This window comes from Choloepus didactylus, chromosome 22 (genome assembly GCF_015220235.1).
Source record: "Choloepus didactylus isolate mChoDid1 chromosome 22, mChoDid1.pri, whole genome shotgun sequence".
Classification (NCBI taxonomy): Eukaryota; Metazoa; Chordata; class Mammalia; order Pilosa; family Megalonychidae; genus Choloepus; species Choloepus didactylus.
The window spans coordinates 23628565-23654095 of NC_051328.1; the positions used below are offsets into that span (position 1 = coordinate 23628565).

Consider the following 25531-nt stretch of genomic DNA (forward strand, 5'->3'; position numbering starts at 1 on the left):
CCTCATGGAAGAAGGGACAGGGTAAAAAAAGCAAGCCCCATATTTTTAAAAATACTTCCCCCAAACTCGCGTGTATCCTGTTGTGCAAATTTAGTCTCGTGCCCACAGCTAGCTGCAAAGAGGCTGGGAAATAGTCTTTATTCCAGGTCATCCTTCCCCCAGCCCTCCTCCCTCAACTCTACTCACAGACATCCTTTGTCAGTGTACCTACAATACAGCACTGCACTCTCCATTTCTGGATCTATACAGTCAATCCTGTTGAGGCCTGTGCATGGCCTAAAATGAGGATTATGTTTCTATGAAAGAAGAGAGGATGGAAAATGGGCACAAACTAGCAATCTCAGCCACGATGTGGATGACAGATCCAAGATGATGGGCAGGGCGGAGCCTCTCAGAGTTCTAGAAGAAGGCAAGGCTGGAATCAGAGTTGGGAGGGAAGGTGTGCACTCATCCTTTCTCCCCTCCAGGCACTTCTGTGATGCAGGTGACAGCCACGGACGAGGACGATGCCATCAACACCTACAATGGGGTGGTTGCTTACTCCATCCACAGCCAAGAGCCAAAGGACCCACACGACCTCATGTTCACCATCCACCGGAGCACCGGCACCATCAGCGTCATCTCCAGTGGCTTGGACCGGGAGGTGAGGGGCCCTTCAGGAAAATACTGTCCCCCGGGGCCTGACACTCAGAGCAGAAGGCCCTGTCCCTGCCTCCAGAGCCCACAGCACAGCAGTGGGGACCCAAGTCAGCTGAGGCGGCTGCGGCTGTGCTCACACGCTGATGTCCCACAGCTCCCTTGGGCCAGTGGCCCGGTGCCAAACGATCTCGTTAAATCTCCGAGGCTGAGGAGGCAGCTGTAAAATGCAGGCATTTGATTTTTTTTGTAGGTTTTCCCATTTCCTCTCGGAATGGCTCACTTAGCATGCACATGGCCCAGATTTGTCCCTTGTGTGCCACAAAGTAGAATTAGTTCCGTGGATATTGGAGTGGCCTCCTGTTTTCTAATTAATAGCTTTGCTCAAATCCCTTCTCAAAGCTCCCTTTCTGGGCCAGCCAGGGGTCAGGGGGCAATGCCCAGGCTTCTCCTGGACAGGCCCAGGAGAGCTCTTTGGACCAGCAGTTCCCCTCGCCCAGACCCTCCTCCTTTGCCTCTGTCCTTTCTGGCAGTGAAGGAGGGGTGGGACAAAGAGTCAAGAGAGCACTGTGAGACGGGAAGTGAGGGGTGTGAGAAACACTCCCTTCCCCTTCACGCACACCCAAGGCTGTGCTTCCCAGAGCCCAGGTAGGTACCCCACAGACTGAACTCAGTGGGCTTCCGCTCTCCCTGCTTTCTCCCCAGAGGGTTCCTGAGTACACGTTGACCATCCAGGCTACAGACATGGATGGAGACGGCTCCACCACCACAGCAGTGGCAGTAGTGGAGATCCTTGATGCCAACGATAATGCTCCCATGTTTGACCCCCAGAAGGTAATGCCCCTTCTTCCCTCATCAAATAATAAAGGACTAAGGTCTTTCTTTTCTAGTGAAACTGAAACCAGCCTGCATTGTTTCAAGTCCTAGCCCCACCTCTTACCAGCTATGTGACTTTACACAGCTACTTAACCTCTCTGGGCTGTATGTACTAATCTGTGAAAAGGAAATTGATAATACCTACTACATTGTTCTGAGTTTTAAATGAGATAATCTATGGAAAGTTCTTAACAGAATGCCTACTATATAAGTGCATGATATAAAAATCTGTGTTGATATGAAAGCTTTCAATTTCCCTTGTACCTAAACCTGCCTGTCTTCCCCCGTTGAATGTTTGTATACCTCCAGTGACAGGATTCTGTGCCATTCAAGGCAACTCACCTTCCATCTTTAGAGAGCTCTGGCTGCGGGACCTTTCTCCATTATGTTAGGCCTGAAAGTGATGTTGATTAACATTTTGTTCTGAGCTGTTAATTTCTCAGTCTTTGCCACTTGTCCCAGAACTCCAAGAAAAGTTCCTGATCACCTCTCTGAGCAATCAGGCACCTACCCTTCTGCCACTTTCCTTATTATATCTTTCTGGTTTCAGGTAGATAGGTCCTACCCATGGCAGGGTCTTGGGTACCCAGACCACAGAGATGTCTCCAGGTGTATCAGGCCCCTAGCTTAGGGAAACCAGGCCCGAGTTTGATGTGGTCTGGCCCAGCAGCAGTCAGGCTGATGCGTGGGGACACCCTGTACCAGGTTTGTGCCCTGCACATCTGAGAAGTCAGTGGGTGGTCCAGGAGAGGCTCTCCTGGAGTTGTTTGGAGGATGCACAGAAGGGTAGAACAGGCTCTCTGGATGGGCAGCCTCTGAGGTCTGACTGTGCCATGCCTCCCACATTGACAGTACGAGGCCTGGGTGCCTGAGAATGCCGTGGGCCATGAGGTGCAGCGGTTGACTGTGACCGATCTGGACGCCCCCAGCTCACCAGCGTGGCACGCCACCTATCGAATCGTGGGAGGTGACGACGAGGACCGCTTTACCATCACCACTGACCCTGAGAGCAACCAGGGTATCCTGATGACCAGGAAGGTGAGTCAGTTTTGACTTTAGATAAGGCCACACCTGGGGTAGCCCAGTCTGCAGCCTCCAGGACATGGAGGCTGCATCCGCCTGAGCTGCAGGAAGCTGAGCCGAGCCACCTGCCTGTGTCTGCCGACACTTCCCCTCCATTCTTGTGTTGGGGGTGACTTTGTTTAGGCTGAATCTCACACAGGTGCCCAATTCATAAAACAGATAAGGGGTGCTGATCAGCAGAGCCCTTCCCTTTAGAGCCCGATGTCCGATGGCTGCTTCCAATCAGTCTACTCATGCAGAGGGTGTCCAAGCTGCAGGGCTTTCTGTTTTATTTGAATTCATGCTAATTTCACATTTATTCCTTAACACGTATCTAGGTGTTTGAAGAGTAAAATGCTTCAAATTACTTAGTAATTAGGCATACTCTTGCCTTTCAAAAGTATTTGAATAAAATTGATTAGGAAGACAGGCCTTAGCTTCCATTTCTTTTACCTCCTGGTTTTCTATGGAAAATGCCCCAGTTTGAGAAGCAGTGTTTTACATAATGCTTTCAAGACTGTTTCTCATCTCTTTCAGAGGATTCAATGTGCTCTTTTTGCAACAAATAGTTTGTGATGCCTCTTTTATATTCCAAAACAAAGTTCATTTATAATATACCTTCCAGATATAATACAACTATAATATAACTTCATACAATTTCTAGAAAAATAGAATGCTCTAACCATAAAATAAAGGAGAAATTTATAGGAAATAACTAATAAAATATTTCAGTATGTAAACTTTTAGGCACAACTACACTAGAAAATATAATGAAGTGGCCAGTTACTTGCATCTATTTGTAGAATCATCCAAACGCAGTGGATACAGTATGTCACCCTGGCAACTCAGATAGCACAAGTGGGATTGATGTCTTTGTGGTGACTTTCCAGAACAAAAAATAAACAACTCTTGGGAAAGTCCTGAACAAATCAAAGTACAGGCTCTCCTTAGAAGTTGCATTCCTAGAAAATCCAGTATATATTAAAACCACACCAAAAATTTGGTTTATATGTAAAACATGTTTTACAGTCCAATTGTAAACAGGTTTTTCAGATCCATGAATGTCCAAGGAAATAGTCAAAACTCACATGGGATATGGGACCGTTGTTTGGGTCTGTAACATTGTAGGACGTGGTATTCCTTTCCCAGCCTGTAAATGCCGATGGTGTGTGTCCCTCTCGTTATGACAACTAGAAATGTCTCCACAAGTTTCTAAAACAGCCCCTAGAGGGCACCACCACCCCCAGTGCTCCAGGATTTACTAGGCCAGTTGCCTTTCTGGTGGTCTGAGACACCCCACTGGGTGTCCAGGACATACAGGAGGCTTTGTGGGGCAGGCAGGGGGCAGCAGTGTCCTGGTGGGGCCTGGAGCCCCTGAATATGGCCCCTTCCCTCTGACATCCACAGCCCTGCAAGGGGCCTCCTCACAAAATGGTGGCTCAAGTCCTTCCTCTTCTTCTCCAGGTCTTGGATTTCGAGGTCCAAAACCAACACACCCTGTACGTTGAAGTGACCAACGAGGCTCGCTTCGTGGTGAAGCTCCCGACCTCCACGGCCACCGTGGTGGTCCATGTGGAAGATGTGAACGAGGCCCCCGTGTTCGTCCCACCCTCCAAAGTCATCGAGGTCCAGGAGGGCATCCCCATCGGGGAGGCTGTCTGCACCTACACTGCACAGGACCCCGACAAGGAGAGTCAGAAGATCAGGTACTCAGAGGGGCTCAACTCCAGCCAAATGTACTGGAACAGTTGGATGGATTGAGTGTTATAGCCAGCATTTTTTCTGACTACCATAAAAATTGTTAAATATTTTGAACGTCATTCCTGCACAGGATCCCTCCTTCTCACCCTCCTAGAAGCTGAAGACTGAGTAGGGGCGAGGGACAGGTGTTTCCTCTCCCTTTCACGTATCCCTCCTGGGAGCCCTACCCCACCTGTGAGATGTGACTTTCCCTTTGGCCTTGCTTAAGAACCCAGACCCACGATTCCATTTTCCAGTTGGCAAGCCATCAAAATTCTAAGTATTCTGGGTGTGACTTTTCAACTTCTACCCTCCAGCTACCACATCCTGAGAGACCCAGCAGAGTGGCTGGCCATGGACTCAGACAGTGGGCAGGTCACCGCCGTGGGCATCTTGGACCGTGAGGACGAGCAGTTTGTGAGGAACAACATCTATGAAGTCACAGTCTTGGCCACAGACAATGGTGAGAGCTCCCTCCTGGCCCTTCCACGAGGTGCATCTTTGGTTTCTAGGTGACCTGACACAGCATGTCTCCCAATAGGCAGAGTATGGAGTGGGGTGGGGGCTCAGCAAACCAACCTGGAGGGTCAAAGGGGTCTTTCAGAGGAGCATTTTAAAGGCTGGTCATAGGGTAGTTGGCCATGATTCAGATTTCTCTAAAACCTAAGGGTTAGATGTCATTAGCCTGAGGGCTTGCTGCAGTCTAAGTTTGTGGTTCACTGAGCCCTGAATTGGCCTGTCAGTTTCCCCTTGTGATTGCTTGAGAAGGCCTGCCTAGATCAATCTGGGTTCTCTGGAAAAGTGCCATGATTGATTAGTGATGTCACACCATTATAGGATTGGAAGTTATGATGCAGTTGCCCTCTCTGGCTTGATTCATAATGCACCAGGGCCTGGAGGCAGTTGAGAATTTATAGCAGGCTGTGAAGGAAGCTTCTGTGAAGCTGATTGGCCAACACTGGATTAGCCCTGAGATGGTGAATAGGTTTTGCTTTGAGATAGATTGGTGGTGGCTGTCTGGATGAATGGCTGCAACTGTGCTGATCAATTAGTAATGTCTGCCATGGACACTAAATGAGAATATGGTATGATTGCCACATATTTGCCATCATTGGCATGCCATCTACTGGCAAGGGAGGGTATTGAGAGGTTACAATTGGACAATAAACAGGAGCCTCCCTGAAGCCGATTAGATAGATCATAGGGGAGCTTATCATTGATTCATCAACCCAACCAAGGGCTGATACTGAAAAGGGGTCATATGTGTATTTATGTACAGGGAACCCTCCCACCACTGGCACAGGAACCCTCCTGCTAACGCTTATCGATGTCAACGACCATGGCCCAGTCCCTGAGCCCCGTCAGATCACCATCTGCAACAAAAGCCCTGTGCCCCAAGTGTTGAATATCACAGACAAGGACCTGTCCCCCAACACCTCCCCGTTCCAGGCCCAGCTCACACAGGACTCAGACATCTACTGGACAGCAGAGGTCAAGGAGAAAGGTAACTCAGTGGTGGTGGCAGGTGGGTGCCAGCTCCCCTGGCCTGGGGTCTGCCCCATACCCAGACTGGGTGCATATTCTCACCCCAACATTTTGTGGGTCATGAAGGTAATGGTCTCTCTCAATCAAATGCTATTTATTAACCTAATGTGAACATTTGGAATTCCACAGGAGCCCTTAGAAACCATTCTAGCCCAAATACCTTTGTTGTACAGATGGAGAAACTGAGGCCCAGATGGCTGGGACCCAGTATCACATAGTGAGAGTGAGGACTCCAACACAGTAATAATAGCACTCAGGATCTGAGCTAGGCATGCTTTGAGTGCTTTACAGCAGAGCTTGAAACCTGGAGTTGACTCCTGAGCCCTAACCCCCATGCCTGGCACCCATCCATCTCTCCCTCCTGTCCCTTTCTGATCAACCAGCCCCATGACTCTCAGCCTTCTGTAGTTTTTCAGTTGTCACAAGGACAAGAGAGGGGTCCTACTAGCATCAGTGGATGAGGATCCAGGATACATAAGAAAGCTGAGTGTAGCCCCCAAGTGCCAGTAGTGCCCCTGGAGAAACACTGTATCATCCTGGTTTAAAGCATTTCCCCTTCTGGATGAGGAATTGAGGAACAGTGAGGTTCAGTAATGGTGATGACACTGGTAGCACATATCCACTGTGTGGCTAGCATCCCCCAGAAGAGAAATTGGGAACCAGTACATTCAGGCTCTGCCCCAAAGGAACCAAATGCCTCATTTTCATTATTGCTGCCAAACCCAGCCCATAAAGGACTTGGGGAACTTATTCAGCCACGTTGTCTTATTTTTATGATGCCTGTGATTTGGGTTGTATATCCAGTACCTTTTCCTTTGGGGGGCCCCAGTTAGTCTTCTGTCACCCCCTTGTGGCCTAGAAGCCATTTTTTCCCTCCCTAAACATATCATTAAGAGCTTGGACCTCAGAGGAGTCAGAATACCTTGGTATTTACTAACCTGGTAACCTCGGGCAAGTTGCTGAACCTCACTGTTCCTCAATTCCTCATCCGGAGAATGGGGTCAATAAGTTTACCTGCTTCTTGTGAAGATTATGTAAGTGAATGCATGAAAAGCATCTTGTCAGTGGATATGTGCTACCAGTGTCATCACCATTATTTCCCAGCAATAATCACAGATCTGGCTGTGTAGAGTGAGCATTGTGGCCAAATCCCAGCAGTACCAAGGCCAGATAATGGTATTGATACCAGGTCTTTGGTTTCAGTTTAGTTTTTCTATCTGTCTTTATCCCTGTTGTCGGGAGAATTAATTAAGATTCCACCCCTATGTGACCTGGCAATAATTATTTGGCTTCCCTAAGCCTCAATTTCTACATTTGCAAATAAATAAGCATACCTGCTTCTTAAAGTCAAGAGGATTAGGATAGGGTCTGGCACATAATAAGCTTCAGTTTGGCCTCCACCATCATCATCCTCATCAACAATTAAGAAATCGGCTCTACAGCATTGGAACAGGATGGTGATCGAGCTGTTTTGGTGACATTGTCCACACTGGCTTCTGCATGGTAGCCCAGATGTCAGTCCACAGAACTATCTCTGCCTGCCATTGCTGAATGGGAATGGAGTTCTACCTTTGGGCCTTTTTACTAAGAGGGGCTCAGGAGCATGAGGAACTTGAGGTTAGTGCTGAAATATGCCAGCAAGCCTGAAGGGGTGGGTTAGAAATGTGGTTTAGTGGCGGGGACCTGCAGTACTTAAGAAGGTCCAGCATGATGAAGAAGAGCCTCCCATCCCCACCCCCGCCAAGCTAATAGCTCCCTCTTGAGAAACTTGGGTCTAAACTGAAGGGTACTATGTGCAGGCCTTTCTTTAAAAAGACCCTTGGCCCTATATTTCTCACTCACAAAAAAACTTCCCCACTCTGGGATTGCCACACAATCTCCCCAAAATGGTGCCTGTGGCATGGGCCACACTGAGGCTTGGCTTTTGCTCTCAGTGGTTAGTCAAAATCTGCCACTCCCTTGGGCCTTTGAAGGCCAGTTAGCCTGGTGCCCATTACTGGCATTTCCTAAACACATGCACAATCACTAGTCCTGTGATAACGCTGGTTAGCATCCCATCCAATCCTCCTAACGACATCAGTTATCCAAACAAGGCATATGTCATTTGAATTGATTAATAATGAAAACTCACTTTCCAAAAATAGTTTTTTTATAAACGGAAATTCTATCATACAGTTGAGGTATAAACAGTATGTTTATTATTGCAAGAGCAAAATGCTGCAGTAATAACACGGTTAAATAGGGAAATAGGTGGCCAGTTAATGAGTATTAAGCTTGATCTTTTAGGAAAAGTAATGTATCCTTTTGAGACAACAAACAGTTGCCTGTTGGTGCTGAGGCACCACTGGTTCAATGTGACATCACTGTTAAACTTCATATTTTAAAAAGTTTGTTAACCATTGATTTTTTTTTTTTTTTTTTTTTTTCATACAAAACAAATTGTACTTTCGATTGTTTGCAGTACCATTACATAGTTGTACATTCATCACCTAAATCAATCCCTGACACCTTCATTAGCACACACACAAAAATAACAAGAATAATAATTAGAGTGAAAAAGAGCAATTGAAGTAAAAAAGAACACTAGGTACCTTTGTCTGTTTGTTTGCTTCCCCTACTTTTCTACACATCGATCCATAAACTAGACAAAGTGGAGTTTGGTCCTTATGGCATTCCCAATCCCACTGTCACCCCTCATAAGCTACATTTTTATACAACTGTCTTCGAGATTCATAACCATTGATTTTTTAGGAAGAAAGTGGCAAATTTATTCCTCTATCCCAGTAACCCTTTCCTTGGTGGTGAATTTGGCTTTGGCCAAATATCAGTTTTGTTTTGTTTTTTTTTTTAACACTGTGCAGAGACTATCCTCAAACCTTCATTATGGTGTATTTGGTTCCCGCCACGTACAGTATCCCACGGTCAATAAACCATCTGTCCATCCAGGAGATGCAGTGGCTTTGTCCCTGAAGAAGTTCCTGAAGCAAGGCACATATGACGTGCACCTTTCTCTGTCTGACCATGGCAGTAAGGAACAGCTGACGGCGATCAGGGCCACTGTGTGTGACTGCCACGGCCATGTGGAGACTTGCCCTGAACACTGGAAAGGGGGCTTCATCCTCCCCATCCTGGGGGCTGTCCTGGCTCTGCTTCGTGAGTACTGGGCGTCCTTCCCCCTCTAAGGATGGGCTAGTTACAAGACCTGATTCTATCCTGAACTGGAATGCCCGTTCATTCCTTGAACTCTTAATTCTAGGAGTGTCATTTAGTCAATAGATTTTTATGAAGCTTCTGGAATGTGTCAGGCCTTGGGAACACAGTGAGCAGACTTGGCCTAACCTCCTGGAGTCTAGAGGCTGAAGCAGTGGTTCTTAGCAGCATTGATGTTCCCTGGAATTTGTTTGAAAAGTATATCCTCAGGCCCTACTCCAGTGTACTAATTCAAAAATGTTGGGGTGGGATCTAGTCATGTATTTTACAAGCTCTCCTGGAGTTCTGATGCACGCTAGAGTTTGAGAACCACTTCTGCCCAGGTTTAATGGGCAGAGTGTTTAGATAAAAACCAATTTCATTGCTTTAAAGGTAGAACCTAATCATAGTTGCTTTTTCCACTCTCACTTGGTCCTTACACAGAAAGCATACATTTAGTTTGATATGATACAATAAGAGCTAGTTTTAATTTGTTCAACATACTTATGAGTGCCTGCTGTGTGCCAAGCGGTGTTTAAGGCATGGGGGATATAGCATTTAACAAAATAGATCAGCCCCTTCCCTCACAGAGCTAAAATTCCAGTACAGAGAGCAGAGAACAAATTATCTGGCAGATAAATATCTGTTGCTATGGAGAAAAAGAAAGCAGGGGAGTCAGTAACAGAATGTCGAGATGGGGTAAGAAGTCTGCAGTTTTAAATCGGATGGCCAGGAAAGGCTTTGCTGAGAAGGGGGTATCTGAGTATAGACCTGGAAGAGGTGAGGAAGCAAACTGTGCAGATATCCATGGAACAAGAAGTACAAAAGCCCTAGGGTAGGACTGTGCTTGGTGTGTGAGAATAGCAGTGACTAGAGAGAAATAAAGGAAAGAGAAAAGAGATGACGAGGTCAGGGAGGTGATGGGGGTGGCGGATTGTCATACTGGGCCTTGTAGAGTGAAATGGGAAGTCATCAGAAGGTTATGAGTAGCAGAGTGATATGGTCAGATTAAATTTTACAGAATTCCTACTGAACAGACTGGAGGGGGTAAGGTGGAAGTAGGGAGACCCTTCAGAAAGCCATTGCCATGATTCAGTGTGTGATGAGATGGTAGCATTGGAAGTGGTGCAAGATGGTCATATTTCAAAGTAGAGGCCATTCATACCGTATATGAGGGAAGAGGGAAGGTATGAGAGAAGAGCCCTTAATGATTCCAAGGTTTTGGGCCTGAGCAGTTAGAAATACAGTTTCTATCTAACGATTTGGGAAGGACTGTGGGAAGAGCAGGTTTTACAGGCTGGTCCAAGTAGAGGTATTAGGCGGTTAGAGATATAGGCTTTGGATCCAGGTGAGAAGTCCAGTCTACCTCCTGCCTTCTCCCAAACCCAGTGGAAAGAAAAAGGAAAGGGAGAGGTTCCAGTCAGTCCCATTTGGGACATGCATCCTGAGAACCTGTGAACTCCCAAAGGTGATGAGGTCTGTCTTATCTGGTCTGAGACAGCAGTTCAATCAGTAGACAAAAAGTGATAAACCTAAGCAGTGACTGTGTCATCGCATAATAAACTGCCACAGAGACAGGCCCAGGGATATCCTCTTAATATGGGGTGAACTGGGTCATGGAAGTTAGGGAGGGCAGCCAGTTGTTCATTGGCCAGTCCCCCCATGTACAAATAACCTACCTGCCCTTTCAAACCATAGCACTAAGAGCCAGTCCCTGTCTTAAAATTCAAACATAGCCTTTGCACCTAAGTTAAAATCACTGCACCTTATCAAAGTTGCATTGTCTTGCTTTTAACGTCAAGTCTATGGCTAATTTAGGGGCCATCTAGTGACTAGAAGAGATTCTCACTGAAAAGTAACATCTTCTGGGAGGTTCCCATCCCCATAAAAAAGGATTTTCATAAGGACCAATCCCAACATCATGGGAAAGACTGTGACAGTAAATGATAAAGAATTATAGGTGGGGGAATGAAGTCAGAATGCTTCGTATTAAGCTGAGACCTGAAGGGTGAGAGTCAGGTATATGCAAATAGAGGAAACAGCACATATAAAGGTTCTGAAGTGGGGCACTGCTTGGAATATTTGAGGACCTCAGAGGAAGCCATTGTGGCTAACTTTGGTGGGTGAGAAGAAGGATTGGAGACAGAGGCAGGGGCCAAGTCATGTAGGCCTTGATAAGGAGTTTGAGTCTTTCTAGGTGCAAGGGGAGAGGGAGTAAGACATGACAGTGCTCTGGCTGCTAAGTAGAGGGGTCTAAAATTGGATGGGGCCCTGAGGATTGGGGGGTCTTGGCCATGTGTGCTGGCAAAGAGGTGAGTGTTCACATTTCCCTTCTCTTTTAGTCCTCCTGCTCGTGCTCCTTTTGTTGGTGAGAAAGAAGCGCAAGGTCAAGGAGCCCCTTCTGCTACCAGAAGATGACACACGGGACAACGTCTTCTACTATGGCGAAGAGGGGGGTGGCGAAGAGGACCAGGTGGGCCATTGCGAAGTCTGGGGGTTGGGAGGCTGCTGCCTTCAAGGTCACTGGCAGGGATAGTTGGGTCAACAACTGACCATGCTGGCTATGTTGACCAAACCCCACTATGAAGCTACAGTCTTCATGCAGGATTGACCACCAACTCTCCTTTTCTGAGAGGGTGTCTTGGCTAGTGCTGTAGTCTCTTTGGTCCCAGCCAGGGTGACCCTTGAGCCTCTGCTTAATTTGGGAGGGAAGAGGAGGATGGGAGCTAGGGCTTTCAGAAATCCCTGACCTTTCTCTACCTTCTACACCTACCTAAGGACCAAAGCATCCGGGTGTGGTAGGGAGGTGGGGTGTGGTGTAAGTGGTGAGGGAGTGTGGAGGGTCCTTCTCAGCCCAGTGCTCCTTCACTTTCTTAAAGGACTATGACATCACCCAACTCCACCGGGGTCTGGAGGCCCGGCCTGAGGTGGTTCTCCGCAATGATGTGGCACCAACCTTCATCCCCACACCCATGTACCGGCCACGTCCTGCCAACCCAGATGAAATCGGCAACTTCATCATTGAGGTGAGATGTGGGGGAGAGTCTAGGGCAGCCTTTTAGTTCAAGCCAGTGTAAGAGGAGCATGGGCTTGGAGACTTGGGTCCACCACCAACCAGCTATGAGACCTCCAGAGTCTCCTGTACCCTTCTGTTTCCCCTTCTATAAAAAAAAAATCCTAACTTGCAGAGTTGCTGAAAGTAGATTAGAAGCAATTTATTCATTTATTCAACAAATGTAGTGATTTTTAGGAGCCAGAACACCTGGGTTTGAATTTTTAAAGATCCTATGTGATTCCAAAGTGCAGCAAAGTTTAAGAACCTCTAGTGCAGGTTGTTTTAAGTATTGGATGAGTAGGTACCTAGAAAAGTGCCAGCACAGTACTTTCAAACTTGCCTACACATTAGATTCACCTGGGGAACTTCAAAAATTACTGAAACCTCTGTCCTACCCTCAGAGATTGTGATTTAATTGATCTGACATATGGCCGAGGCTTGGGATTTTTAAACTTTTTTTTTTAAATATTTTCGTACATATGGAATAGTTGCAAAAATAATACAGACCACACGCAGAGAATTCCAACATATTCCTAACCACTAGATACCCAGATCTACCAATGTTATTATTTTGCCACCTTTGCTATATCATTCTGTCTCTCTATCTGTTATCTATTTGCTGAACATTTGAGAGCAAGTTGTACACATCATACTCCTTGAACCCATAATGCTACCAAATACATTTCCTGCAAACAAAGATATTCACTTATGTAATCACCTTAAGTGCAGTTATCAAGCTCAATAAATTTGACATTGATATAAATCTTATATTATGTCCAATAATGTTCTTTTGAGCCTTTTTTCCCCCATTCTTAGATCCCATCAAGTTTGATATATGGTATGTAATTGTCCTTATCTCTTTTTTCTTTTAAATTGTGGAACATATCCCTGACATGTATCTTCACATCCCAACCCCTCCCAAGCACACCATTCAGTGGGATTAATCATACTGACAACGTTGCAGTACTCTCACCACCATCCATTACTAGAACTTTCCCTTCATCCTGAACAGAAACCTATACTCATTTTGTCCCTGCTCCCTACCTTGACAACCTGTACTCTACTTTCTGTCTCTGAATTTTCATATTTTCTTTGTTACCATGGGGCTTAAATATAACATCCTAAATCTGTAACAATTTCATTTGCTTTGAAACAAATTTTAAAACTTCATAAATTATTTTCTTTACCCGTCCATCCCCAACCTTTATGTAGTTCTTGTCACAAATTACATATTTATCCATTATGAGTCAAACACCATTGATTTATTTCTGCATTTGCCTTTTAGATCCCATAGGAAGTAAAAAAGTAGAGTCACAAACCAAAAATACAGTAGGACTGGCATTTATATTTAGCCTTGTCATTGTCTTTACTATAGAACTTTATTCCTTCATGTGCTTCTGTCAGTTGTCTAGGGTCCTTTCAACTTGCAGAACTTCCTTCAGCATCTCTTATAGGGCCAGTTGAGGGGTGATGAAGTCCCTTGGCTTTTATTTATCTGGGAATGTCTTAACCCCTCCCTCATTTTTGAAAGACAGTTTGCCAGACATAGAATTCTTGGTTGGCATTTTCTTTGCTTTCAACATTTTAAATATGTCTTTCCACTGCCTTCTTGCCTCCATGGTTTCTGATGAGAAGTTGGCACTTAACCTTATTGAGGCTCCCTTGTATGTAGCATGCACTTGCATTCAAAGTCTTCTTTTTATCTTTGGCATTTGACAGTTTGATTATAATATGCACCACTGTGGGTTTCTTTGGGTTTATCCTATTTGAAGTTAGTTAGGAATCTCCTATGTGTATAGTCATGTCTTTCATTAAATTTGGGAATTTTTAGCCATTAGCCATTATTTCTTTGAATTTTCTCTCTGCCCTTTCTTTCTTCTTCTGGGACTCCCACAATGTGTATATTGGTATGCCTGATGGTATCCCACAGGTTTCTCAGGCTCTGTTCACTTTTCGTTCTGCTTCTTAGACTAGATGAGTTCACTCATCTTGTCTTCCAGTTCGTTTATTCTTATTCCTGCCAGCTCCAATCTGTTACAGTGGTCTTCAGCTTTGTTTGGTTCCTTTTCATAATTTCCATCTCCTGTTGATATTTTTTTTGTGTTCATCTCTTGTTTTCTTGATTTCCTTTAGTTCTTTATCCATGTTTTCCTTTACTTCTTTGAGCATACTTAGGACCATTTAGAAAAAAAAAACCTTTGGAATGTCTCATTCCAAACCTCATTGATGGTTTCTAATGCTTTAATATTCTCCTTTGCCTGTTTTTTTTTTTTTTTTTTTTTTTTTTTTGTATGTTTTGTAATCTTTTGTTGAAACCTGGGCATTTTGATATTTTAACATGTTTGCTGAAATTTAGACTCAGAGGCATCTGTTTCTTCAGCTTGTATCCAGCTAGTGTTATAACAGAGCTGACTGTGAATGCCAAGAGCTAACAAAAAAAGAGGAAGAAAAAGGAAAAAAGAAAACACCTTTCCCTGTCTTTGCAGATTGACCTGTGCTCTCCTTTGGGCCTATCCATAGAATGAGTTTGGGGATTAGCTCAGGTCAAAGGGTAGGAACCTCACTGCTCCTTTCTGTGCATGTGTCTTGTCTTGGACATGCACATGGGCATTAGGAATCCCCCCATTTACATGGATAGGAATGTCCCTCTTCCCTTGGAAACAGTCTCCCCTGGTCCTGGGCACTGCACTGTATGCCCTACAGCAGCAATCCCCTGCCCCAGGCAGTACAGCTTGACTGTTCCCCTACAGCATTCTGTGGGGAGCTCTGTGAGCTGCCTTCTGCATGCAGGGGAAGTTCTGGGACAGTGAGTCCCTCAGGCTACCACCAGAGAGACTGGACCAGACATACGTGCTTGCATTATGTACACGAAGGTTACTCTGCTTGCTCTGGAATCTGGACCAGTGATCCACACTGGGAGCACAGGCCAGGTCCCCCTAGCCAGTGAGGGATGGGGGAGGGACCAGCCAGGGCACCACAAGATCCTACTGCTTTTTTTTTTTTTTTTTTTAATTCAGTTTTATTGAAATATATTCACAAACCATACAGTCATCCATGGTATACAATCAACTGTTCACAGTATGATCATATAGTTATGCGTTCATCACCACAATCTATTTCTGAACATTTTCCTTACATCAGAAAGAATCAGAATAAGAATAAAAAATAAAAGTGAAAAGAGAATACCCAAACCATCCCCCCATCCCACCCTATTTGTCATTTAGTTTTTACTCCCATTTTTCTACTGATTTCTTTTCAATTTTTTAACTTTGTTTATCAAAAAATTAAAAACAAACAGGCAAACAACAACCAAAAAACCCCCACAACATTTCAAACAAAGCAATGGATTAAGGAAAACAAATAACCTAAAATAACTACTTTGCTTCCAATATGTTCCTACCATACCCCAAGAAAATTAATAAACCATGTCCATACAGAGGAGTAAGAAAAACAAATAATCTAAAATAACTACATTGCTTCCAACATGTTCCTACCATACCCCAAGAAAATTAACAACCCCTAAGAAAACAAAGGAATAAGAGAAAAAAAAAACCTAAAATAACTCTATTGCTTCCAACATGATCTTACTATATCCAAGAAAGTTTACAAACCATAATCATTCCTGAGCATTCCCATAACATTGAGATTACCCTCCATAGTTTATCTGTTCTTATTAGATCAGAGAACTGTCTTTTCATATCTTTTGCCCATTTTATAATTGGGCCGACTGTACTATTGTCATTGAGTTGTAGGATTTCTTTATATATGCAAGATATCAGTCTTTTGTCAGATACATGGTTTCCAAAAACTTTTTCCCATTGAGTTGGCTGCCTCTTTACCTTTTTGAGAAATTCCTTTGAGGTGCAGAAACTTCTAAGCTTGAGGAGTTCCCATTTATCTATTTTCTCTTTTGTTGCTTGTGCTTTGGGTGTAAAGTCTAGGAAGTGGCCGCCTAATACAAGGTCTTGAAGATGTTTTCCTACATTATCTTCTAGGAGTTTTATGGTACTTTCTTTTATATTGAGATCTTTGGTCCATTTTGAGTTAATTTTTGTGTAGGGGGTGAGGTAGGGGTCCTCTTTCATTCTTTTGGATATGGATATCCAACTCTCCCAGCCCCATTTGTTGAAAAGACCATTATGACTCAGTTCAGTGACTTTGGGGGGCCTTATCAAAGATCAGTCAGCCATAGATCTGAGGGTCTATCTCCGAATTCTCAATTCGATTCCATTGATCTATATGTCTATCTTTGTGCCAGTACCATGCTGTTTTGGCAACTGTGGCTTTATAATAAGCTTCAAAGTCAGGGAGTGTAAGTCCTCCCACTTCGTTTTTCTTTTTTAGAGTGTCTTTAGCAATTCGAGGCATCTTCCCTTTCCAAATAAATTTGATAACTAGCTTTTCCAAGTCTGCAAAGTAGGTTGTTGGAATTTTGATTGGGATTGCATTGAATCTGTAGATGAGTTTGGGTAGAATTGACATCTTAATGACATTTAGTCTTCCTATCCATGAACATGGAATATTTTTCCATCTTTTAAGGTCCCCTTCTATTTCTTTTAGTAGAGTTATGTAGTTTTCTTTGTATAGGTCTTTTACATCTTTGGTTAAGTTTATTCCTAGGTACTTGATTTTTTTAGTTGCTATTGAAAATGGTATCTTTTTCTTGAGTGTCTCTTCAGTTTGTTCATTTCGAGCATATAGAAACATTACTGACTTATGTGCATTAACCTTGTATCCCACTACTTTGCTAAATTTGTTTATTAGCTCTAGCAGCTGTATCGTTGATTTCTCAGGGTTTTCTAGATATAAGATCATATCATCTGCAAACAATGACAGTTTTACTTCTTCTTTTCCAATTTGGATGCCTTTTATTTCTTTGTCTTGCCGGATTGCCCTGGCTAGCACTTCCAGCACAATGTTGAATAACAGTGGTGACAGCGGGCATCCTTGTCTTGTTCCTGATCTTAGAGGGAAGGCTTTCAGTCTCTCACCATTGAGTACTATGCTGGCTGTGGGTTTTTCATATATGCTCTTTATCATGTTGAGGAAGTTTCCTTCAATTCCTACCTTTTGAAGTGTTTTTATCAAAAAGGGATGTTGGATTTTGTCAAATGCTTTTTCAGCATCTATTGAGATGATCAATTGATTTTTCCCTTTTGACTTGTTAATGTGTTGTAATACATTGATTGATTTTCTTATGTTGAACCATCCTTGCATGCCTGGAATAAACCCCACTTGGTCATGGTGTATGATTTTTTTAATGTGTCTTTGGATTCGATTTGCAAGTATTTTGTTGAGGATTTTTGCATCTATATTCATTAGGGAGATTGGCCGGTAGTTTTCCTTTTTTGTAGCATCTTTGCCTGGTTTTGGTATTAGATTGATGTTAGCTTCATAAAATGAGTTAGGTAGTGTTCCATTTTCTTCAATGTTTTGAAAGAGTTTGAGTAAGATTGGTGTCAGTTCTTTCTGGAAAGTTTGGTAGAATCCCCCTGTGAAGCCATCTGGCCCTGGGCATTTATTTGTGGGAAAATTTTTGATGACTGATTGTATCTCTTTGCTTGTGATGGGTTGGTTGAGGTCTTCTATTTCTTCTCTGGTCAGTCTAGGTTGTTCATATGTTTCCAGGAAATTGTCCATTTCCTCTACATTATCCGGTTTGTTGCCATACAGTTGTTCATAGTATCCTCTTATAATTTTTTAAATTTCTTCAGGATCTGCAGTTATGTCACCTTTTTCATTCATTATTTTGTTTATATGGGTCTTCTCTCTTTTTGATTTTGTCAGTCTAGCTAGGGGCTTGTCAATCTTGTTGATCTTCTCAAAGAACCAACTTTTGGTGATATTTATCCTCTCTATTGTTTTTTTGTTCTCTATGTCATTTATTTCTGCTTTAATCCTTGTTATTTCTTTTCTTCTACTTGGTTTAGGATTGGTTTGCTGTTCATTTTCTAGCTTCTTCAGTTGATCCATTAGTTCTTTGATTTTGGCTCTTTCTTCCTTTTTAATATATGCATTTAGTGCTATAAATTTCCCCCTCAGCACTGCTTTTGCTGCATCCCATAGGTTTTGGTATGCTGTGTTCTCATTTTCATTCGTCTCTATATATTTAGCAATTTCTCTTGCTATTTCTTCTTTAACCCACTGATTGTTTAGGAGTATGTTGTTTAACCTCCAGGTATTTGTGAATTTTCTAAGTCTCTGATGGTTATTGACTTCTAATTGTATTCCATTGTGGTCAGAGAATGTGCTTTGAATAATTTCAATCTTTTTAAATTTATTGAGGCTTGTTTTATGTCCCAGCATATGATCTATTCTGGAGAAAGTTCCATGAGCACTAGAAAAGTATGTGTATCCTGGTGATTTGGGATGTAATGTCCTGTATATGTCTGTTAAATCTAATTCATTTATCAGATTGTTTAGGTTTTCAATTTCCTTATTGGTCTTCTGTCTGGTTGATCTATCTATAGGAGAGAGTGATGTGTTGAAGTCTCCCACAATTATTGTGGAAACATCAATTGCTTCCTTTAGTTTTGCCAGTGTTTCTCTCATGTATTTTGTGGCACCTTGGTTGGGTGCATAGACATTTACGATTGTTATTTCTTCTTGCTGAATTTCCCCTTTTATTAGTACGTAGTGGCCTTCTTTGTCTCTCAAAACATCCCTGCATTTGAAGTCTATTTTATCTGAGATTAATATTGCTACACCTGCTTTCTTTTGGCTGTAGCTTGCATGAAATATTTTTTTCCATCCTTTCACTTTCAGTTTCTTTGTGTCCCTGTGTCTAAGATGAGTCTCTTGTATGCAACATATTGATGGTTCATTTTTTTTGATCCATTCTGCGAATCTATATCTTTTAATTGGGGAGTTTAATCCATTTACATTCAACGTTATAACCGTGAAGGCATTTCTTGAATCAGCCATCTTATCCTTTGGTTTATGTTTGTCATATTTTTACCCTCTGTCTATTAATATCGTTTATTGTACCCATACCGAATCTCTTTAGTACTGAACCTTTCTCCAAGTCTCTCTGTCCTTTCTTTGTTTCTCTGTCTGTAGGGCTCCCTTTAGTATCTCCAGTAGGGCAGGTTTCTTGTTAGCAAATTCTCTCAGCATTTGTTTGTCTGTGAAAAATGTAAGCTCTCCCTCAAATTTGAAGGAGAGCTTTGCTGGATAAAGTATTCTTGGCTGGAAATTTTTCTCACTCAGAATTTTAAATATATCGTGCCACTGCCTTCTCGCCTCCATGGTGGCTGCTGAGTAGTCACTACTTAGTCTTATGCTGTTTCCTTTGTATGTGGTGAATTGCTTTTCTCTTGCTGCTTTCAGAACTTGCTCCTTTTCTTCTGTGTTTGATAGTGTGATCAGTATATGTCTCGGAGTGGGTTTATTTGGATTTATTCTATTTGGAGTTCTCTGAGCATTTATGATTTGTGTATTTATGTTGTTTAGAAGATTTGGGAAGTTTTCCCCAACAATTTCTTTGAATACTCTTCCTAGACCTTTACCCTTTTCTTCCCCTTCTGGGACACCAATGAGTCTTATATTTGGATGTTTCATATTATCTATCATATCCCTGAGGTCCATTTCGATTTTTTCAATTTTTTTCCCCATTGTTTCTTTTTTGCTTTCATTTTCCATTCTGTCATCTTCGAGGTCACTGATTCATTGTTCAACTTCCTCTAGTCTTGTACTATGAGTGTCCAGAATCTTTTTAATTTGGTCAACAGTTTCTTTAATTTCCATAAGATCATCCATTTTTTTATTTAGTCTTGCAATGTCTTCTTTATGCTCTTCTAGGGTCTTCTTGATTTCCTTTGTCTCCCGTACTATGGTCTCATTGTTCATCTTTAGTTCTTTGAGTAGCTGCTCTAGGTGCTGTGTCTCTTCTGATCTTTTGATTTGGGTGCTTGGGCTTGGGTTATCCATATCGTCTGGTTTTTTCATATGCTTTATAATTTTCTGTTGTTTTTGGCCTCTTGGCATTTGCTGAACTTGATAGGGTTCTTTTAGGATTTGTAGACCAATTGAAGTCCTTATCTCTAATTTATCAGATCTACAGCTTCGTGGAGTACACTTTCTCTAACTAACCAGCAGGTGGCATCCACGAGCCACCTGTTCTCCACAAGCCAGTTCTCCCCTGCTTAGCCTTTTTGGTGAGTGGGGGAGTGAGTCTTGTGGGGTCCAATTGGTATACCAAGCTTGCGTGTGTAGTTGGTGTTGCCTGCCCTGTATATGGGGCGTGTTTCTGGGCAGTCAGGGAGGGGGCGTGGCTCTAACAATCAAATCTCCCTGGTGATCCTAGAGTTTTAAAGCTGCTGCAATAGTCTAATCCTTCAGTTCAGTCCTGCCACAGTTTGTCTCTGCCACTGACCCACAAGTCCTTGGTATTGGCGTATGGCTCCTGAGACTTGCAAGTGGGCCCCTCTTCCAGGCTGTGTACCCCGGGTCCTCTGTTGAGGGATGACTGTGCTATGTCACAGGTGAGTGCCGTCCCCCCAGGGCAGTTCTGGGCTGCTGGGCTGTGTAGAGAGGCTGCCAGTCTGCTGAAATGATGGCTGAATGGGGCTTTGTTAATTCACACTGCTCCACCTTCCCAACTCTGGGACAATCAGCTGAGGTTGCAGGGAAGGCTAATGCCCACGCCCAGTTTTGTGGTGTGTGCCTGTTATTTGAAGCACTTCCGTCACACTGGGTTGTCTGGGGCAGTTCTGGGCTATGGGGTTGGCGATGGGCAGGAGTGTTTCCTGTCCACCAGGATGATGGCTGTGAGCGGACACCCCCCTTTTCTTGGGAAGTTGTGTTTAGTGAATTTTCTCAGCCACTGGATTATTGCGTTTTGTCTCAGAGCTCTCCTAGTTCTGCTCTTGACTTGACCTGCCCAAATAGCAATTCTTTGAAGCTTTCTGTATTGGGCTTCTTAGAGTAATTGTTTTAGAAAAAGAAAAAAGGATTAAAAAACAAAAAAACAAAAAAACAAAAAACAAAAAACAGGCCCTCCTCAGAGATCTAATGGGTTATTGAAATGCTAAGAGACAAAGCAACCAGGGCCATTAAGGAAAGGTCCACAGGGCAGAGAGATCAGCTTTTCTTCGGGATTTGCATATGCGCCTCAGGGCCCTTCCCTTTTCTATGTTCACCAGAACTCCAAAAATCCTCCGCTTTTATTTTGGAGTTTTTCGTGTTGGTTTTTTTTTTTTCTATGCCTGTCTCCTCTCTGCTGGGCTGGCTGCTCTCAGATTCTCTGGTGTCTGGTCTCAGTCTATCTATGGTTGGAGTTTGAATCAGTAGAATGAGTTTCCGATAAGGGCTGCCACTGCAGTTCTCCCTTCTCCTTCCCGGAACTGACAGCCCCTCCTCCCACGGGACTGAGCCTGGCAGGGAGGGGCGCGGGTTCCCTGGCTGCAAAAACTTACAGATTTCGCTGATCTCAGCAGTTCCACGTTTTCATGAGTGTTGTATGAAGTATGCCCAAAGTCAGATTGCTCTGTGGTGTCCAGTCCACGCAGTTCCTGGCTTTCTACCTACTTTCCTGGAGGAGTAACTAAAACATACAGCTCACCAGTCTGCCATCTTGCCCCGCCTCTGCCTATAATTATTAAACTGCATTCCAGTATTCCCTCTCAACCCAAGAAGTCATTTATTCCTGCTAATGCAAGGGTCCGAGGGAGAAAAATGGTAGGTTCTAGGAGCTCTAGACAAGAGAGCAGAAGCCGGAGAGGTCAGGGAAGGACCCAGGTCCCTACCGCTTTTAAGTGACCTCTTTCTTGATTCAGTGCTCACCCTGTTCTGCATCCTTTACCTGTTTTCTGGAGCTTTGAGAAAGATGTTCTGCCCATTCTTGCTGGTGGTCCAAAGCTTCAGTTGGGGAATGGAGCCCTGGAGAATCTCTTTTCCGCCATCCATTACTAGAACTTTCCCTTCATCCTGAACAGAAACCTATACTCATTTTGTCCCTGCTCCCTACCTTGACCTGTTTACACCCTTCTTGCCTTCTAGAAATTGCTTGATGGTAAGGTTGTTCTTTAGCCTGAGTGTGCTTGAAAGAGTGTTGTACAAAAACAAAAGCTTTCTCACAAACAGGGAAATGGCTCAGGGCACCTGGTTTGGAGAAAACACCTTAGTCTTGGAATTTTTTCCCTCTAAGTAGTTGAAGGCAGTTTCTAGAGTGCCTGTGTGTTGGGCATTTTTGCAAATAAATCTCACTTAATCCCCACATCAACTCTACAGGGTAGATATCCTATTGTTGTCTTCATTATACAGATGAGGAAACAGTGAGCAACCACATGTCAGGAACTGTCCTTTAAAGTGCTTTACATATATTTACAAATGTTTATTTATTCTTCTGTATGAAGTATCACCATTTTACAGATGAGGAAATAGAGGCAAAGAGAATTTAAGGGACTTGCCCGAGGTCAAGTTCTAACTCGGGCTGTCTTGATTTCAGAGTCCCTGCCCTTAGCCCCGAGCACTGTCCTGTGTTGCACTGAGCACTTGTGTGCTAAGTACTTCATGTGCACTATTTAATTTCAACCCCAAACCTTAAGAGCTGCTGTGGAAAACAGTTTGGGTGGTTCCTCAGGAAGTTAAACACAGAATTACCATATGACTCAGCAAATGGTATATACCCAAAAGAACTGAAAGCAGGGGCTCACACGGATACCTGCATACCATGTTCATAGCAGCATTATTCACAATGGCAAAGAGGTAGGAAACAGCCCACATCTCCATCAACAGATAAATGGATAAACAAAACGTGCTATGTCCATACAGTAGAATATTATTCAGCCATAAAAAGGAATGAAGTTCTGATACAGGCTACAGCATGGATGAACCTTGAAGACATTATGCTGAGTGAAATAAGACAGACTCTAAAGGATAACTATTGTATGATTCCACTTATATGAAATGTCTAAAATAACCAAATTCGTGGAGACGGTAGACTAAAAGTTACCAGGGGCCGAGAGGGTGGGGCGGGAAGTGGAGAGTTAGTGCTTAACGGGCACAGAGTTTCTGTTGGGGGTGATAAAAGTTTTGGTAATGGATGGTGGCAGTGGTAGCACAACATGGTGAATGTAATTAATATCCCCCGAATTGCACACTTAAAAATGGTTAAAACGGCAAATTTTGTGTATGTTACCGCAATAAATTGTTTTTTTTTTTTTAATTGAGAGGAAGCTAGATATCCCAAATGGCCACAGAATGCCCTAACCAACTGTAGTTCTGAAATACCTGGGTCCCTGTCTGAGATTCTGTAAAAGTTTCACTCACAAAGTTTCTCTCTCAGAAACTTAAACCCACCAGAGTGTTCCTGAGCCAGATAAGGCCTAAAACCCAGAGGCAACAGCCTCTTGAAGAACAACCAGATGCAGCCCCCTTCCCCATACTGTTGACACCCCCTTTCAATATGAACAAGTTAGGGTGGTCACTGCCTAGACACCCCTGAAGATCGAGAAAGCAACTGAACAAGAGGAAGGGGTAGCAACAGACAGGATAGGATTTAACAAAGGATCATGAATACTGAATCTTTATATGAATATTTTTTTAGATGCTAGGGCATTAGAATAGCTAGAAGGAAATAACTGAAATGGTAGAAACTGTAACCCATAACATTCTTTGAAATTTGCTAACTACTTATTAAATCATACTTTGAAATTAGAATAGCTAGAAGGAAATAACTGAAATAGTGGAACTGTAACCCATAACATTCTTTGAAATTTGCTCTCTAACTACTTGTTAAATTGTAGTTTGAAAGTTATGACTGCTCTGTATATATGTTATATTTCACAATAAAAAAAAATGTATTAAAAAAAAAGGGAGGGTGGGATGGCCTCCCAGATGAGGAGGTAGAGGCTCGGGGAGGTCACCGCCTGAGCCCTCAGGGCTGGCGGGTGTGGGTCCCGGCGCGCCCACCCTCTGCCCTCTGTTGCCACAGAACCTGAATGCGGCGAACACAGACCCCACAGCCCCGCCCTACGACTCCCTGCTGGTGTTTGACTACGAGGGCAGCGGCTCCGACGCCGCCTCTCTGAGTTCTCTCACCTCCTCGGCCTCTGACCAGGACCAAGATTATGATTATCTGAACGAGTGGGGCAGCCGCTTCAAGAAGCTGGCGGACATGTACGGCGGCGGCGAGGAAGACTAGGGCACCCGTCAGCGGGGCCAGGAACTGCCCCTCAGGCCGCAGCACCGTCCGGGTGCTCTCCAGCCATGGACTTGGCAGCCTGTGAGGAGTGGCCACCTGGAGAGGGAGAGTCCAGGGGTCTGGCGGGAAAGGGTTTGGTTAAACCTTTGAGAATGCGGGATGGTTTGACCTCAATGCTGAAAACCACCCAGCCTCTTGGAGGCTGAGTTTTCAGGAATCTCACCTGCCACAAGCTGCTCAGCCCCTTGTCCAGGTGGGCCTGGACCTCCCCCTGGTGACTTTATCTCTGGAATGGACCCTTCTCCTTGAAAGAGGCCTCTTCTTGCAAACTGTTTTTTGTTTGTTTGTTTGTTTTTAATGCTATTTTAAAAAGTTAGAGGCGGGTCCTCGGTGGTCCCCTGATGTCCTCCAGAAGCACAGCCCAGAGCTGCCCTCGTGCATTTCCCCGAGGCCCCCCATTTCATTTGGATGGATCCCTGCATTTTTATACTGAGCGCGTCTAGGTTGTCCTTTATTTTTCATTTCCCTTGTGTTGTAGATGAAGGGTGATGACAATCGTGTAAAAGTACTAGAACTTTTTTATTAAAGGAACTTTTCCCAGAGGTGCCAGGGAAGTGAACTTTTTTTTTTAAAGGAAATTTTATTACAGCTTTATTGAGATATAATTCACACACTAAAATACACAATTCAACAGTGTTTAGTATTTTCACAGAGTTGTGCCAGGGAATGAACTCTTAACCCTGATCACTTCATCCCAACTTCCTCCTGTACATGCCCAGGTGGGCCCACATGGGGCGGTGGTGGGTGGGAGTGGGGGACAAAACTGCCCTCCTCCCTACACACTCAGAGCTGCTTTTCTGGACCAGTGGCTGCCTCCTCCCGGAGGACAGTATGTGACGACGTCCCTCCTGTGCTGTGAGCTCTGCATGAAGAGGCAGCGGCTGGGAAAGATCTCACTTAACCTCCGGGTCCCTCACATCCTTCAGCTATAAAATGGGGAGTTTGGGTGGAGATTAAATGAATTCATATCTGGCCCATGGTAAGTGCTATTTATGATAGTTCGTAACAATTGCGATTTGTTCGTTACTTCTGGGGGCCAGACTTGGGTTATTTCCTTTAAACAAATACAATCACCCTCTGAGGGGTTTTCCTCCTTTTAGAATGGACTCGTATTTTTAAGATAACACCTGATCATATAATTAAGCAAAACAGAACTAGAGAAGTCAAGAGGATCCTTGGAATGGGAACATTCCTGACAGTACTCAGGCCACATGCAGGAATAA

General features: G+C 43.8%; 1 protein-coding gene across 2 annotated transcripts in view; it reads left to right on the forward strand.

The window, feature by feature from the left end:
• CDH3 (cadherin 3) overlaps window positions 1-24845 on the forward strand; it is a 56682-nt gene extending 31837 nt beyond the window's left edge. For both annotated transcript variants that reach the window (XM_037815869.1, XM_037815870.1), the window contains 10 exons: window positions 468-643; window positions 1342-1470; window positions 2365-2550; window positions 4039-4280; window positions 4632-4777; window positions 5594-5818; window positions 8806-9012; window positions 11391-11521; window positions 11928-12074; window positions 24039-24845. In XM_037815869.1, coding sequence (XP_037671797.1) covers window positions 468-643; window positions 1342-1470; window positions 2365-2550; window positions 4039-4280; window positions 4632-4777; window positions 5594-5818; window positions 8806-9012; window positions 11391-11521; window positions 11928-12074; window positions 24039-24248 — 1799 coding nt within the window. In that variant the 3' untranslated portion in view covers window positions 24249-24845. The remainder of the gene's footprint in view (window positions 1-467; window positions 644-1341; window positions 1471-2364; window positions 2551-4038; window positions 4281-4631; window positions 4778-5593; window positions 5819-8805; window positions 9013-11390; window positions 11522-11927; window positions 12075-24038) is intronic.
• The last annotated feature ends 686 nt before the right edge of the window (window positions 24846-25531 follow it).